This window comes from Lipotes vexillifer, unplaced genomic scaffold (assembly GCF_000442215.2).
Source record: "Lipotes vexillifer unplaced genomic scaffold, Lipotes_vexillifer_v1.1 scaffold1361, whole genome shotgun sequence".
Lineage (NCBI taxonomy): Eukaryota > Metazoa > Chordata > Mammalia > Artiodactyla > Lipotidae > Lipotes > Lipotes vexillifer.
The window spans coordinates 565,508-583,312 of NW_006788723.1; the positions used below are offsets into that span (position 1 = coordinate 565,508).

The 17,805-nt window shown below is 39.2% G+C and overlaps 1 protein-coding gene across 1 annotated transcript in view; it reads right to left on the reverse strand.

Moving 5' to 3' along the window:
• Nucleotides 1-17,805, reverse strand: part of NNT (nicotinamide nucleotide transhydrogenase) — a 96,631-nt gene that overhangs the window by 3,138 nt on the left and 75,688 nt on the right. The window contains exon 20 of the mRNA XM_007461742.1: nt 1,813-1,931. Within this exon, the coding sequence (XP_007461804.1) occupies nt 1,813-1,931 (119 nt within the window). The remainder of the gene's footprint in view (nt 1-1,812; nt 1,932-17,805) is intronic.

Below are 17,805 nucleotides of genomic sequence, written 5' to 3' on the forward strand. Positions count from 1 at the left end.
TTCCCTACCCTCAATGGATCCACCTAATCTGACTTTATAGCTCTTTTATGATCCCAAAATGATCTTGCCAGTAACATTAAAGACCTGCATTCCCATAAATGGGTATTCAATTTTGTCAAAAGCTTTGCCTGCATCTATTGAGATGATCATATGGTTTTTCTCCTTCAATTTGTTAATGTGGTGTATCACACTGATTGATTCGCATATATTGAAGAATCCTTGCATTCCTGGGATAAATCCCACTTGATCATGCTGTATGATCCTTTTAATGTGTTGTTGGATTCTGTTTGCTAGTATTTTGTTGAGGATCTTTGCATCTATGTTCATCGGTGATATTGGTCTGTAGTTTTCTTTCTTTGTGACATGGATAAAAATGTGGCACATATACACAATGGAATATTACTCAGCCATAAAAAGAAATGAAATTGAGTTATTTGTAGGGAGGTGGATGGACCCAGAGTCTGTCATACAGAGTGAAGTAAGTCAGAAAGAGAAAAACAAATACCGTATGCTAACACGTATATATGAAATCTGAAAAAAAAAAATTGTTCTGATGAACCTAGGGGCAGGACAGAAATAAAGACACAGACGTAGAGAATGGACTTGAGGACACGGGGAGGTGGAAGGGTAAGCTGGGATGAGGTGAAAGAGGGGCATGGACATGTATACACTACCAAATGTAAAATAGCTAGCTAGTGGGAAGCAGCTACATAGCACAGGGAAATCAGCTCAGTGCTTTGTGACCACCTAGAGGGGTGGGATAGGGAGGGTGGGAGGGAGACCCAAGAGGGAGGAGATATGGGGATATATGTATATGTATAGCTAATCCACTTTCTTATACAGCAGAAACTAACACAACATTGTAAAGCAATTATAGTCCAATAAAGATGTTAAAAAAAAAAAGATCTGCATTCAACTTTTAAAATGACTACTTAATATGCAATTCAATGTCTAAAAGAAAATGGTCTAAGAGTCTGTACTATATTAAAGCTGTGTCCATAATTCCTGGAACTGGCAGGTTTCACACATAATTTAGCAACAGTGAAATCTGAAAGGGGGCATAAAATTAAAATGGTCTAAATTCCCTCTTTAAGGATCATAATATAAGGTACCTTAGAACGCTGCCAAAAATGCCATGTGAATCTAGACATACACACAATTTCATTATTTTTCTCTAATAAACAGTACTTTTTAAGTTTACAGTGGATACGTGCCAGAGGGAACTGGTTTAATTTTAACAAACATGATCTTGGGCCAAATGTCATTAGCATTCAACATCTACCCAGTGACAGCCACAAAGTCCAACACCTTATCTAGTGAAGTCCTAGTACTTTAAGGAAAACAGAAAACTACTTACTGACCATGAGTTGGTACAACTGAAAACCAGTAAAATCTCAGACACTGGTAAGAATCAGACACTAAATCATCAGCAGAAGCAATTTTATAAATGAGGAACCTGAGGTTGAGTACCTAATTCAAGGCCACTAGCAAATGAGACTCAGGACCCGGATTCCAAAGCCAGGTCTGTTCCAAATCCCTTTGCAATGCAGTCCACTGCACTGCCTCCCAAGATTTTCACCATCCTTCAGATCTCCTCAGAGGGAGAAAATTACCCATGCTGCTTACAAATCTGTTGCACCTTTTTCAGTATTGTCTTTCACTTATTTAATTTCAACTGCATCCTTACTAGGAGCAGGTTACTCTTCATCTGACTAGTAGGTCTTCAGTAATCCCACAGTTTATGCCCTAAGACTGGCATTACTCTATTCATACTAAGAACACCTAAACTTTACCATTATCCCCATCACTTACCTGGGAAATCATGGTTGATCTCATCCATCTCCAACACAATATCATATGGCACCCCAGCCTCAGCCAGCAGCACATTAAGCTGACCAGGCATCCGGCCTGCAACTGGGTGAATTCCAAACCTAGACATGAAACAAATGAACAGCTGGCCTTACTTGATGGGCCGAAACGTACAGAGACCCCAATATCACCTCCAAATCTGCACACTTTGTTCTTGGCAACTCTGCTTCTCCTGGTACTATCTGATCTCTACAAGCAGGAATAGAATCCATCTAGATATACGGTCAATCTACAAATAGTAAGGTTTGGAGATTCAAGATCTCAGTATATACAAACTGTAACTCCTCTCAAAAAAATAAGTGTGACTCTAGAACCTGACTCTTCCATATATGTTTTAAGTTCAATGAACTCCCAACAACATTAATAATATCACCTTACATTTAATAAGCATTATGTTCTCTCATGATACTTTATAATTTTTGAATCTTTTTGAAGTCAGCCTGGAATTAAACGTTTGCCATGAAAAACACTGTCATGCACATAAATTAAAGGCCTACTTTCAGCGAGTAATATGCAGCATTACTCCACATCACAGAAGAAATGTGACAGTAACACGCTGGAGTGTTTAAAAGGCAGAATAAGGGCTTGCCTGGTGGCGCAGTGGTTGAGAGTCTGCCCGCCGATGCAGGGGACACGGGTTCGTGCCCCAGTCCGGGAGGATCCCACATGCCGCGGAGCAGCTAGGCCCGTGAGCCATGCCCGCTGAGCCTACGCGTCCGGAGCCTGTGCTCCGCAACGGGAGAGGCCACAACAGTGAGAGGCCCGCGGACCCCAAAAAAGAAAAAAAAAAAAAAAAAGGCAGAGTAATACACAAATCAGATATCTGCTCTTTTATTAAGGCAAAAGAAACTGAAGCATCAAAACTTTTGTTCAACCCCAGCCATAATGGGATCTCTGAAGTCATGTAATCCAACCTCTTGCCCACAGTATTGATCTCTGTCTCCTCAGCACTGGGCACAGTCCCTGGCACACAGGAAGGACCAAATAAAAAGTGAGTGAGTGAGTGAATGAATGAATGAATCCAGTGAAGAAATGCATTTTATACTATCTCTAGTCAGGGATCCATCCAACCTCAGCTTAAATACCTTCAGTGACCAGAAAATAACTCCATTCTAGCTGTATTCCATTACTAGAAAATCCCGATAACTATATATATATATCGTATCACATACACACACACTCATTATATTAAACCAAAAAGATCCTCCAACTCATTGCTTTCCAAGGTCTGTAGTTTGAGGGTCTACTCCCTCTTTCACATGTGGATTCTTCTGAGCTAACCTAGGATGCCTATTAAGCAAAACATCTTCAATTCTTTCAACTGTTCAATGACTGACAGGACTTCTAGACTCACTGCTGTCCTAGTCACCTGTTCTTATATTGTCACTGTCCAGCTCAAACCTCAGTCCCCCACCATAAACACAATATGCTGGATGTGATCTAGATGCACAAGGCACAGCAAGAAAGTCATACCCTCAGGCCCCTTTCAGAAGCCTAAGTCTGTAACAGCTCCCACACCACACTGCTGGTTTTTATCACTGACAGTTATTTAAGATGCCCTATTGGAACTCTACTCAGTGCTCTATGGTGACCTAATTGGGAAAGAAATCCAAGGAAGAGGGGATATATGTATACGTGTGCCGGACTCAATTTGCTGTACAGCAGAAACTAACACACCATTGTAAAGCAGTTGTACTCCAAAAATAAAAATGATGCCCTGTTACTTTTCACAGGAACTGCTGCCAAGCCAGGCCTCCCCACTCGTAACACAGTCCCTGTCAGGAACAGATTAAAAAAGCATAGGAATTGACCCCTCCCAAAAGCAGACCTGAAAAGAGCTATAAAATGGTTATTTATATTGTCCAAATAACTGATATATGGTTTTCTACATCTTTAAATGAAGATAATGAAGATAATCTGATAATGAAGAGCCTGAATTACTGGGGAGCTCGTAATTGGAAAACAAGATATCAAATGATAGGTTCTCTTTAATCAATTTTTTTTAAAATTTATTTTTGGCCGCATTGGGTCTTCATTGCTACGTGTGGGCTTTCTCTAGTTGCAGCGAGCTGGGGCTACTACTCTTCATTGCGGTGTATGGGCTTCTCATTGCAGTGGCTACTCTTGTTGCAGAGCACGGGCTCTAGGCACAAGGGCTTCAGTAAATGCAGCACGTTGGCTCAGTAGCTGCGGCACGCAGGCCCTAGAGAACGCGGGCTTCAGTAGTTGTGGTACCTGGGCTCAGTAGTTGCGGCTCACAGGCTCTAAAGTGCAGGCTCAGTAGCTGTGGTGCACAGGCTTAGCTGCTCCACGGCATGTGGGATCTTCCCAGACCAGGGATCAAACCCGTGTCCCTTGCACTGGTAGGCGGATTCTTAACCACTGCACCATCAGGGAAGTCCCTCAAATTCTCTTATATAATCTTCATTCTTGGACCACTGAAAGTTCCTAAATAATCAACTTATGTTTAAAAAAAAAAGAAACTCAGGACTAAAAGGAGACAAAACAGTTATCTCTAGGTGGTTGTACAACAGATAATCATTTTACTTCTCTATTTAAAAATGTTTTCCAAATTTCCTATGAGAATGAACAATATTATGGTGGGAAAAATTAACTTCATTTAAAATAAATTAATACTTCATGCTTTTATATTGTGATATAATTTACAAATTTCTTATATATTATTTTATTCTATCCCTAATCATCTTTAATAATCTCCATCAAGAATTAGAATTTAGAGCAGCTGATTCAAATCCAGGACTTAGTTAAATAAACTGGGCTTTAGAGCTACATTCCTGTACCTTAAAAAAAGAGAGCAAGAATATATATAAGAGGGGCTGCCGGCATATATTTTGGCACAATGACTAACACTGACTCTTTGAGATGTGCTATACAATTTGCACAACTTTTTTAGTATAGCTAACCTGTAAGTCAAACTCGGGTCTTTCTGCCTCAAGAGTCTTTTCACTACTATACAATACAGGCAGTACAGTCAAGCATTTAAGAGTTATTTTTGTTTAGTTAGTAGCTCAAGTTAACTAGTTACATGATGTTCAGTAAGTTACTTAATAGCTCGTTCTCTCTCAATTTTCCCATAGAGTACTAACCAGCTGTTATTACAAGCCCACATCATGCCAAGGGCTACATTAAACTCTGTAGAAGAGGTCTGAGAAATACCTATTTATCTCTGCCTGAATGGGTGAAATAAAGAGTTCTAAGAATCCAATTTACAGTGTTGAGAAAAACTGAGCACCCAGAAAGTTTCAAACAATACTATAAGCTATAAATTTTTTTTAATTTAATTATTTGCATGGACATAGGAGAAAAAAATGTCTCTTAGTACACAAAGTACCTGCAACAATGCAAAACATTTACCAGCACCTCTTAAATGCTGGGGAAGTAGGTTCTGAAAAATTACTAGGGGTAGGAGGTAGAATGAACTGTATAGAATGGACTATTAATAATCTAAGACTTTTAAAAATTTTTTATTGGAGCATAGTTGATTTACAATGTTGTGTTAGTTTCTGCTGTACAGCAAAGGGAATCAGTTATACATATATATATATATATATATATATATATATATATACACACACACACTCTTTTTTATTTTTTTATTTATTTATATTTAGTTTTGGCTGTGTTGGGTCTTCATTGCTGCATGTGGGCTTTCTCTAGTTGCAGTGAGCAGGGGCTACTCTTCGTTGCAGTGCGCGGGCTTCTCATTGCGGTAGCTTCTCTTGTTGCGGAGCACGGGCTCTAGGTGCGTGGGCTTCAGTAGTTATGGTACCTGGGCTCAGCAGTTGTGGCTCACAGGCTCTAGAGCACAGGCTCAGTAGTTCTGGCGCACGGGCTTAGCTGCTCCATGGCATGTGGAGTCTTCATGGACCAGGGCTCGAACCTGTGTCCCCTACACTGGCAGGCAGATTCTTAACCACTGCACCACCAGGGAAGTCCCTCCACTCTTTTTTAGATTCTTTCCCCAAACAGGCCATTACAGAGTACTGAGTAGAGTTCCCTGTGCTATACAGTAGGTCCTTATTAGTTATCTATTTTCTATATAGTGGTGTGTATATGTAAGACTCTTTTAAAAGGCATTTATCATCTCTTCCCTCAGTGGGCTACCTACAGTTTTATTTTTTTTATTGAAGTATAGTTGATTTACTACTTTATTTTGGTGAGAATAAAATTAATAAATAATAAAATTAATCATTTTTTGGAAATGTAACAGTTCAACAGTTGAGTAAAAATTTTTAGATGTTCTCTAAAAACAAGATTGTTTTTTTCTGGCTAGACACTGCTATCCTAACGTCATTGCCTGTTCCAAAGCAGGGTTTTTAATCACTCCTGAAAACAAAAGAAATGAGGCAAAATACTGACAATTCATGTTCATACTCGTCATGTAGTTAACACAAACTATATTCAGCACTACTGCAGCTATTTTCAAACTGCCTCAGAGAAAGCATTTCCAAAATGTTTCACAGACTCTTGGGTTGAGACGTCTACTTTAAAATTTTAATACCTTTACAATGGCAATAAGATAAAACATTTGAAAAAAAAATTTCTCCAGATACCAAACTATATGCTCATTAAATGGGAGTTATTAATACTAACCCTCAATCCTGAACATGAATGTCATTTTAATATTTTAACAATAATATAGAATTTTAAGCATGAATATAAAGAATAGAGAGAGAAATGCAGTATATTGAAATAACCAAAATATACTCCTAAGCCTGCTGATTACATGAATGTAGAAAAAGAAAAGGCATGATGAATGAAGTTTCAGAGGTGCTTGATTTTGTAAACAAGCAACACAGTCTCCAGTTCAAGACTTTTAAACCTTTCTTCAATGATGGGGAGGGATGGGGCTTGGTGACGCAGTGGTTGAGGGTCCGCCTGCCGATGCAGGGGACACGGGTTTGTACCCGGGTCCGGGAGGATCCCACATGCCGCGGAGCGGCTGGGCCCGTGAGCCATGGCCACTGAGCCTGCGCTCCGCGGCGGGAGAGGCCACAGCAGTGAGAGGCCCGCGTACTGCAAAAATAAATAAATAAATAAATAAAATGATGGGGAGGGATGAACAATCCCTTAGGTTCACAGGAAATAAGAGAAGCAGTAAGAAAAAGACAATAACAGACTCAGAGAAGGTAAAGTTCACTTATATGTAATAAACAACTGGATTTTCAAAAAGAGGAAAGACTGAATTTCTGTAATCCTTACAAAAAGTGAGAAAGAAGGCAGAGCACAATGCAAAATAAATGCACATGAAAGAATGACATGGAAGTGTGTCTTTAAAGGCACGTATGACACTAAGGTGTATAAAGAAAGTAATTTGAACATCAAAATAAATAAGGATAGTCATGGATTATAACCCACTGTGGAAAGTGGGAATTCATGAGTCAAGACCAATAACAGATTCATAAGTCAATAACGAAAGGAAGAAAGGAAGGAAGGGAGGGTGGGAACACTCTCCCTTACAGTGGTAGACCATCAACTGATAAATGTAGTGGGGTCATAAAACCACCATTTTGCCACCATCATAATAAAGTTTGGTTCAGATAAAAATCAGCAGCAGCACATGCTCAGTCTAAGGAGTAAAGCTTGGATGAGGAGCAGGAATTTGTAAGGTATTAAAAAGAGCTCAACACAGAAAGAAAAAAAAAAATCAGTAAAGACTTTCAGTGCTTTCTCTGACAGCTACTTTACTGAAATTGATCAATAATAAGTAGTTGTTAGAACATCTGGATACTTTGCTCAATGGGCATTTGGTTAAGTGGGCAGAGTCTGTATTTCTTTTTCTCCCCAGCTAATAGTTCCTTATAATACCTAATAAAATAAATTACCAAGATTAACAAACCAAATCTCAGCCAAGAAGAACTTAAATTGAAACTAATTTATTATGTATTTTAAGGCACTGTTTGGTATACACAAAATATTTGGTGTACAGAATATTTTAACTTTATGTTGTTTAAATATCAAGTGGGAGCAACAGCCAGCTCTACCCACCACCAGTCCCTCCCATCAGGAAACTGGCACAAGCCTCTTAGAGAGCCTCATCCACCAGAGGGCAGACAGCAGAAGCAAGAAGAACTACAATCATGCAGCCTGTGGAACAAAAACGACATTCCAGAAAGACAGACAAGATGAAAAGGCAGAGGACTATGTACCAGATGAAGGAACAAGATAAAACCCCAGAAAAGCAACTAAATGGAGCGGAGATAGGCAACCTTTCAGAAAAAGAATTCAGAATAACGTTAGTGAAGATGATCCAGGACCTCGGAAAAAGAATGGAGGCAAAGATCGAGAAGATGCAAGAAATGTTTAACAAAGACCTAGAAGAATTAAAGAACAAACAAACAGAGATGAACAATACAATAACTGAAATGAAAACTACACTAGAAGGAATCAATAGGAGAATGACTGAGGCAGAAGAACAGATAAGTGACCTGGAAGACAGAATGGTGGAATTCACTCCTGTGGAACAGAATAAAGAAAAAAGAATGAAAAGAAATGAAGAAACCTCTGGGACAACATTAAACGCAACAACATTTGCATTATGGGGGTCCCAGAAGGAGAAGAGAGAGAGAAAGGACCTGAGAAAATATTTGAAGAGATTATAATCAAAAACTTTCCTGACATGGGAAAGGAACTAGCCACCCAAGTCCAGGAAGCACACAGAATTCCATACAGGATAAACCCAAGGAGAAACATGCTGAGACACATAGTAATCCAACTGGCAAAAATTAAAGACAAAGAAAAATTATTGAAAGCAGCAAGGGAAAAATGGCAAATAACGTACAAGGGAACTCCCATAAGGTTAACAGCTTATTTCTCAGCAGAAACTCTACAAGCCAGAAGGGAGTGGCAGGACATATTTAAAGTGATGAAAGGGAAGAACCTACAACCAAGATTACTCTACCCGGCAAGGGGCTCATTCAGATTCAAGGGAGAAATCAAAAGCTTTACAGACAAGCAAAAGCTAAGAGAATTCAACACCACCAAACCAGCTCTACAACAAATGCTAAAGGAACGTCTCTAAGTGGGAAACAGAAGAGAAGAAAAGGACCTACAAAAACAAACACAAAACAATTAATTATCAAGTGGAAAAACTAAAGGCACAAAGAATGTGCACCACCAAAGGCAGAGATTCTATAATTAAATTCAGGGACCCTCATGTGTCATTATTTTTTAATAATGATGAAACAAAATAATTTCCAAAAGAACACATCTTAAAGTCAAAAATTTTAGTTTGAAAAGGTCATTTCACTTTATGGAGGTTCTTAGTAATATAGTTAACATATCAAATTGCATTAATCAGCTGATTTGTATTCAAATTTAATGCCAATCTGTATTTCAACTGTCAATTTCAAGTCAACATTCAAAATTAATGCAGGGTTGTTTTCGCACATCAGGAAAAGGTACTCTATCTTCTACCACTGACTAGATCCAATGATAAAACTAAAGAACTAGATTTAGTTCAGGGAGTTGCAGCTTAAAAGGATCAGAGGGCACTTGGATAAGGTTCAAGAGAAACATAAAATACCTAACAACTTAGAAAATAACATGCTCTAAGTGAAAAAGGATAAACTGGCTAGAAAAAAAAAGGCAAAACTGATTTTCAAGCAGACCAAATAAAACAGAAGTTGACCAAATATTCCTCATTTTCATTAAACAGAAGAAAAGAAAATAGTCTTCAAATGCAAGAGAAAGAGTTGCAATTAACTTAAAAAAAAATACTTTCTGTCAACAATTAGAACAAATTTCCTAGTCAGGGAAACTTTCAGGCTTCTTTTCTGTGGATCAGGCAGAGACAGGTTCATTAATCTGAGCTGACGTACAAACCACCAATTCAGTACAAAATGGATTCAAGGGGATTTCACAAATAAATGTAAAGGATGGTTGGCTGGCAGTGGACATAGTCAAGGCAATTATGATAGCTGAGACAGCTCTTCATTCACGGGAGGAGGAGGGATAAAAACTACTAGTAAGAGAGAGCAGCAGCTTTGGTGGAACTGAGGATTCCCAGAACAACTGCAAGACATTGCTCTACCTCAGTCCTATACTACTAACTGCAATGAATGTGCTCTTTTGAGATCTTCATAGTAAATCTTGGACACCAAAAATTTCTCCTAGGGCTTCCCTGGTGGCACAGTGGTTGAGAGTCCACCTGCCGATGCAGGGGACAGGGGTCCGGGAAGATCCCACATGCCGCGGAGCGGCTGGGCCTGTGAGCCATGGCAGCTGAGCCTGCGCGTCCGGAGCCTGTGCTCCGCAACGGGAGAGGCCACAGCAGTGAGAGGCCCGCGTACCGCAAAAAAATAAATAAATTAATTAATTAAAAAAAAAAATTTCTCCTAATCTCCCAATCCTTCTGAGCATCAACAAGTACTTCCTGTTTTCCCCAGGTCCCTTCCTCTCCCCAAAACCTGATTGGTGAGGCTTAAGACTAAGAGTCACTGTGCTACATGACATTTAAGGTCTGTACTAGCTTCCTATTGCTGATATAGCAAATCACCACAATTGTAGTAGCTTAAAACAACACGAATTGATTATAGAGGTCTGACATCCAAAATCAGTTTCTCTGTGCTAAAAAATCAAGGTGTTGGCAGGGCTGCACTCCTCTTAGAGGCTCTAGGAGAAAATCCGTCCCTTGCCTTTTCCAGCTTCTGGAGGCCCCCATTCCGTGGCTTGAGGCTACATCACTCTGACTTCTGCTACCATTGTCACACCTCCTTCTCTGATTCTGACCCTCCTTCCTCGCTCTTGTAAGAACCCTAGTGATTACATGGGCCCACCCAAATAATTCAGAATCATCTCTCCAGCTCAGAATCTTCACTGAATCTACAGTTTCTTTTGCCATATAAGGTAACATATTCACAGGTGTGGGGGCTTAGGAGGTGGGTATCTTAGGGGCCATTATTCAGCCTACCACAAACTCCCTTTCCAGTCCTAAAATTCCATGAACAAGAGATTCTAATTTAGCTGAGTAAACCAATACACACTTTGTGGTTTACTTTTGTATTTCAATTCTGTACCCCTCCTTGATTCCAGTAATTTTTTAAAAAATTTAATTTCTTCATTTGTTTTTAATACTGCCTTTGCTTATCTTTAAATTATTCCATCTGTCAATCATCTTTATGCTTTAACTGAGGTGTCTTGGTCCAAATTAGAAATTAAAGACCTCCAAATGTATTTGTTATTATTGTAATATTTGATTAGCTGCAGACTACATAAAGACAATGTTTCTGTTGAGCTAGTTGTGCAGGGTAAACAATCATAAAGCTAACTAACATGTTATGCTGAATATCCCAAAGGACAGATCACTTTATATCTGTTTGCATAATAATTTGTTATAGTAAACTTTAAGAATCTAAAGTTGGAAAGAAACACATGCCAGGCTATTACAAGAGAATGCCAATGTTTTGAGAGAAATGACAGAACACACTAAATTTGGAGAAATATATATGTGCAGGCTGATGAGTCAATGTGAACTTACACCAATTCTGGCCCATGCAACTGGCTAATCTTCAAAGTATGGATTAAAGTTAATTATATCGGACATTGGTTGCCCATGACCAGCAATTTCCAGGAACTAAGGGCCAAAGCTCATCAACATTCCATCACCACATGAAGAATATCCAGAATTCCAAAATGCAAAGCCTACCAGCCTTTTGGTTCTTCCCTATGAACCATGAAAATTATCTTTATTGTATACATGCTTAACAAAACAGGATCAGCTGTCCTTGTCCATAACGTAATTCTACAGAAGGGGAGTAACTACTAAAACGCGATCGCGGAAAAATCCTCCATGCTCCCAGAACTCTTTCTTTATGCTCCTCCTCCTTACGATGCACTGCAGCACAGAAACTGGCTGAAGACTGTGCTCTCCAAACTGGAAGCAACTTGGGAATAGGAACTGTGTCTTATTTATCAGTTCCCACAGTACCTGGCACTCTATTAGAGCGACTCAAATAAAGGGAGGGAAGGAAAGGGTTTTTTTTTTTTTTGCGGTACGCGGGCCTCTCACTGTTGTGGCCTCTCCCGTTGCGAGGCACAGGCTCCGGACGCGCAGGCTCAGCTGCCATGGCTCACGGGCCCAGCCGCTCCGCGGCATGTGGGATCTTCCCGGACCCGGGCACAAACCCGCGTCCCCTGCATCGGCAGGCGGACGCTCAACCACTGCGCCACCAGGGAAGCCCGGAAAGGGTTTTAAGGAACATAGTGTGCCCAATAAAGGACACTGACTCAAACTTTCTATTATCTCTTTTTAGAGAAAGATTTCAGGGAAGTAGGAAAGAGTAGCAGTTAAAAGCTCTCGAGTACCACTGCCTGCGTCCAAAACATCTGGACAATTTACCTGTGTGCCTCACTTTCCTCATGTGTACAATGGGATTCAAAATAAAGCCTCTTCGGAGGATTATTGTGAGATTTAAGGGAGACAGTTCATGTAAAGAGCTTTTTATACTTTAGACCAATGCCTGGCATACATAAGCCCTTAATAAATGTAACCTGAAACTATAACAGTCTATTGAAATACATTTTGTGATATAAATGCTCATCTGTATTGTTCAAATAAATGCACATTTTTAATGATCATTTACATTAAAAAAAAACACAAATTTTTACACTATAACAGATGTGGTTTGTTATCAACATTTCTGAATTAATTTTCTAATTTTTACCTTGAAATCCCAGTAAGTATCAATATGGTCCAATGAAAGCCAGAAATTCTTTGTACTTGCAACTACACAAAAAAACTAGAGAAATTATATAGTCAATATAGACTGAGGCCAATAACTGCCAACAGTGCACACACTGGCAACTTGGCCGTAGTTAATATTCAAGTGTCCAATAGTGTCAAATTTCAAAAGGCCACATTTAACCCTTCTATAGATACTATTAAGGCAAAAAAGTACTGTTTCCTAGATTGGTTCAAGAAGGTGGAGTAGAAGAATGTGCACTCACTCCCTCTTGCGAGAACACCAGAATTACAACTAATTGCTGAACAATCATCGACAGGAAGACACTGGAACTCACCAAAAAAGACACCCCACTTCCAAAGACAAAGGAGAAGCCGCAATGAGACAGTAGGAAGGGCACAATTACAATAAAATCATATCCCATAACTGCTGAGTGGGTGACTCACAAACTGGAGAACACTTATACCACAGGAGTCCACCCACTGAAGGTTCTGAGCCCCACGTCAGGCTTCCCAACCTGGGAGTCCGGCAACAGGAGGACGAATTCCCAGAGAATCAGCCTTTGAAGGCTAGCAGGATTTGACTGCAGGACTTCGACAGGACTGGGGGAAAAAGAGACTCCACTCTTGGAGGGCACACACAAAGTAGTGTGGGCATCAGGACCCAGGAGAAGGAGCAGTGACCCCAGGGGAGACTGAACCAGACCTACCTGCTAGTGTTGGAGGGTCTCCTGCAGAGGCGGGGGGTGGCTCTGTTTCACCATGGGGACAAGGACACTGGCAGCAGAAGTTCTGGGAAGTATTCCTTGGCGTGAGCCCTCCCAGAGTCTGCCATTAGCCCCACCAAAGAGTCCAGGTACGCTCCAGTGTTGGATTGCCTCAGGCCAAACAACCAACAGAGAGGGAACCGAGCCCCACCCATCAGCAGTCAATCTGATGATTAAAGTTTTTCTGAGCTCTGCCCACCAGAGCAACACCCAGTTCTACCCACCACCAGTCCCTCGCATCAAGAGGCTTACACAAGCCTCTAAGACAGCCTCATCCACCATAGCGCAGACAGCAGAAGCAAGAACTACCATCCTGCAGCCTGTGAAACGAAAACCACATTCACAGAAAGACAGACAAGATGAAAAGGCAGAGGACTATGTACCAAATGAAGGAATAAAATAAAACCACAGAAAAACAACTAAATGAAGTGGAGATAGGCAACTTTCCAGAAAAAGAATTCAGAATAATGTTAGTGAAGATGATCCAGGACCTCGGAAAAAGAATGGAGGCAAAGATCGAGAAGATGCAAGAAATGTTTAACAAAGACCTAGAAGAATTAAAGAACAAACAAACAGAGATGAACAATACAATAACTGAAATGAAAACTACACTAGAAGAAATCAATAGGAGAATAACTGAGGCAGAAGCACAGATAAATGACCTGGAAGACAGAACGGTAGAATTCACTGCTGTGGAACAGAATAAAGAAAAAAGAATGGAAAGAAATGAAGACAGCCTAAGAGACCTCTGGGACAACATTAAACGCACCAACATTCACATTATAGGGGTCCCAGAAGGCGAAGAGAGAAAGAAAGGATGCAAGAAAATGTTTGAAGAGATTATAGTCGAAAACTTCCCTAACATGGGAAAGGAAATAGCTACCCAAGTCCAGGAAGTGCAGAGAGTCCCAGGCAGGATAAACCCAAGGAGAAAGACACCAAGACACATAGAAATGAAACTGACAAAAAGTAAAGACAAAGATAAATTATTAAAAGCAACAAGGGAAAAATGACAAATAACATACAAGGGAACTCCCATAAGGTTAACAGCTGATTTCTCAGCAGAAACTCTACAAGCCAGAGGGGAGTGGCATGATATATATAAAGTGATGAAAGGGAATAAACTAAAACCAAGATTACTCTACCCAGCAAAGATCTCATTCAGAGTCAATGGAGAAAATGAAAGCTTTTCAGACAAGCAAAAGCTAAGAGGATTCAGCACCACCAAACCAGCTCTACAACAAATGCTAAAGGAACTTCTCTAAGTGGGAAACACAAGAGAAGAAAAGGACCTACAAAAACAAACCCAAAACAATTAAGAAAATGGTCATAGGAACATACATATCGATAACTACCTTAAATGTGAATGGATTAAATGCTCCAACCAAAAGACACAGGCTCGCTGAATGGAAACAAAAACAAGACCCATCTATATGCTGTCTACAAGAGACCCACTTCAGATCCTAGAGACACATACAGACTGAAAATGAGGGGATAGAAAAAGATATTCCATTCAAATGGAAATCAAAAGAAAGCTGGAGAAGCATTACTCATATCAGATAAAATAGACTTTAAAATAATGTTACAAGAGACAAGGAAGGACATGACATAATGACCAAGGGATCAATCCAAGAAGAAGATATAACAATTATAAATACATATGCACCCAACATAGGAGCACCTCAATACATAAGGCAAATGCTAACAGCTGTAAAAGAGGAAATCGACAGTAACACAATAATAGTGTGGGATTTTAACACCTCACTTACACCAATGGACAGATCATCCAGACAGAAAATTAATAAGGAAACACAAGCTTTAAATGACAAAATAGACCAGATAGATTTAATTGATATTTATAGGACATTCCATCCAAAAACAGCAGATTACACTTTCCTCTTGAGTGCACATGGAACACTCTCCAGTATAGATTACATTTTGGGTCACAAATCAAGTCCTGGTAAATTTAAGAAAACTGAAATCATATCAAGCATCTTTTCCAACCACAACGCTATGAGATTAGAAATCAATTACAGGGGGAAAAAAACGTAAAAAACACAAACACATGGAGGCTAAACAATATGCTACTAAATAACCAAGAGATCACTGAAGAAACCAAAGAGGAAATCAAAAAGTACCTAGAGACAAATAACAACCAAAACACGATGATCCAAAACCTATGGGATGCAGCAAAAGCAGTTCTAAGAGAGAAGTACACAGCAATACAATCCTACCACAAGAAACGAGAAAAATCTCGAATAAACAATCTAACTTTACACATAAAGGAACTAGAGAAAGAAGAACAAACAAAACCCAAGGTTAGTAGAAGGAAAGAAATCATAAAGATCAGAGCAGGAATAAATGAAATAGAAAGAAAGAAAACAATAGCAAAGATCAATAAAACGAAAAGCTGGTTCTCTGAGAATATAAACGAAATTGATAAACCTTTAGACAGACTCATCAAGAAAAAGAGAGAGAGGACTCAAATCAATAAAATTAGATCAGAAAGAGAAAAACAAATACCGTATGCTAACACATATCCATGGAATCTAAAAAACCAGAAAAAGTGGTTCTGAAGAACCTAGGGGCAGGACAGGAATAAAGACGCAGACGTAGAGAATGGACTTGAGAACACGGGGAGGGGGGACAGGTAAGCTGGGACGAAGTGAGATGGCATGAACATACATACACTACCAAATGTAAAATAGATAGCTAGTGGGAAGCAGCCGCATAGCACAGGGAGATCAGCTTGGTGCTTTGTGACCACCTGGAGGGGTGGAATAGGGAGGGAGGGAGACACAAGAGGGAGGGGATATGGGGATGTATGTATATGTATAGCTGATTCACTTTGTTATACAGCAGAAACTAACACACCACTGTAAAGCAATTATACTCCAATAAAGATGTTAAAATACATATTTTGCTCTGAGGGATTACTGGCAATTTTACACCATAGATTGAATATAGAGATGTAAGTGAATACACATGTACTCTTTAGCTATCCTCTCCTCTACCAAAAGTTTCACTCAGTTGACTAATTACACAAATAACTCCCATCACACCCACCCACCTGTCACCATGTTTTACAAGAAGGCAGGCCCAGTGCAAAGAAACACACCGTATTCTTTCAGAAAACCAGACGCACTGGCTAATTCATCACCAAATAGTGCCAGCTGTAACTCTGAAATTCGGATATAATGACCTATGCTCTTGCTGTTCTTCATCATTTCAACTAGCATCTGAATTGGAAGCGCAATGCGGTTATAAGCGTCTTCAATTCGGAATATCTTAACACCTATTATCTAAGTTCCCAGCGAATGTTAAAACTCCACAGGGTCAGGAATTTTGATCTTTGTATTCACTGATGTATTCTCAGGACCTAGAACAGTGCCTGGCACAAAGTACTATATAATTATTCATACAGTGAATTGTAATTAACATGAGTAGTCATGGCTGATAAGAAAGTATTGCAAAGCTGGTAAGAAACTCATAAATAATATCTATTTCTTTATTTAACTACTATACTGGATCTTTTATCTGGCCTAACTTCTACTCTCAGACGCATGTACCTTTATTACTTGATAAATTTGCATGTCCTAGCTCTTCCTGTACCCCAAAACATAACAAAATCCAAGACGGCTGAACTCTTGTTTATTTAGATTACATTTAATCCATGAAAAACAGGAAAATCCAGTTAGATCAACAAAATATTTCATCTTCAACTGTCTCCAAAGAATGGGTTTCCTAGTAAAAATAACATATATTTAAACTTATAGCCAGGTCACACAAGACTGTAAAACACTATTAAACTGCAAACACCACTGGCAGCTAGATGTGTTTAGACAGAGGATGAAAAAATAAATACTTATTTTTTAAAACCTGCAAAAAAAAATGTCATGTTATGAGTAGTATAAAAAGTTTAAAATATCCCCCAGACACTTATCTACTCTTCTCTTTTGCATTCCTACCTTCCTTCTACTCTACTCTTCTTAGCATACTATCACATTAAGTGGAATACATTCACTGATTCATTTGTTGATCAATCTGTTCTCTTTATATCTATAAACTTTTGAGAGTGGGAACTGGGCTTACACATTCTTGTATTCTCAGTACCTAGTAATAAGTTTCTATCAATAAATTATTAATAGAAAGATAGAGTTGAACATTAACATGAAAGCAATATATAACATCAGTTAGTCAATCAAAGAAGTTGAAAGATGGTTTCATAAATTTAAAAGCAATAATGCCTTTATACAAAGAAAATCAAGCAGTGATTAACTGCAAAAAGAAAAAACTATATACCTCTTTCTAAGCATTATTCCTTGGAAAGATTATCTCAGCTTTACAATGAAAACCTATCACATCAATCCAAAGATTGGGAAATAAAGAGAAAAAAATGTCGGTGCTCTTGTATAATATTTTTGTAATAAAATGCTTTCAGAGATCAAGCATAAATTAGGTGTACTG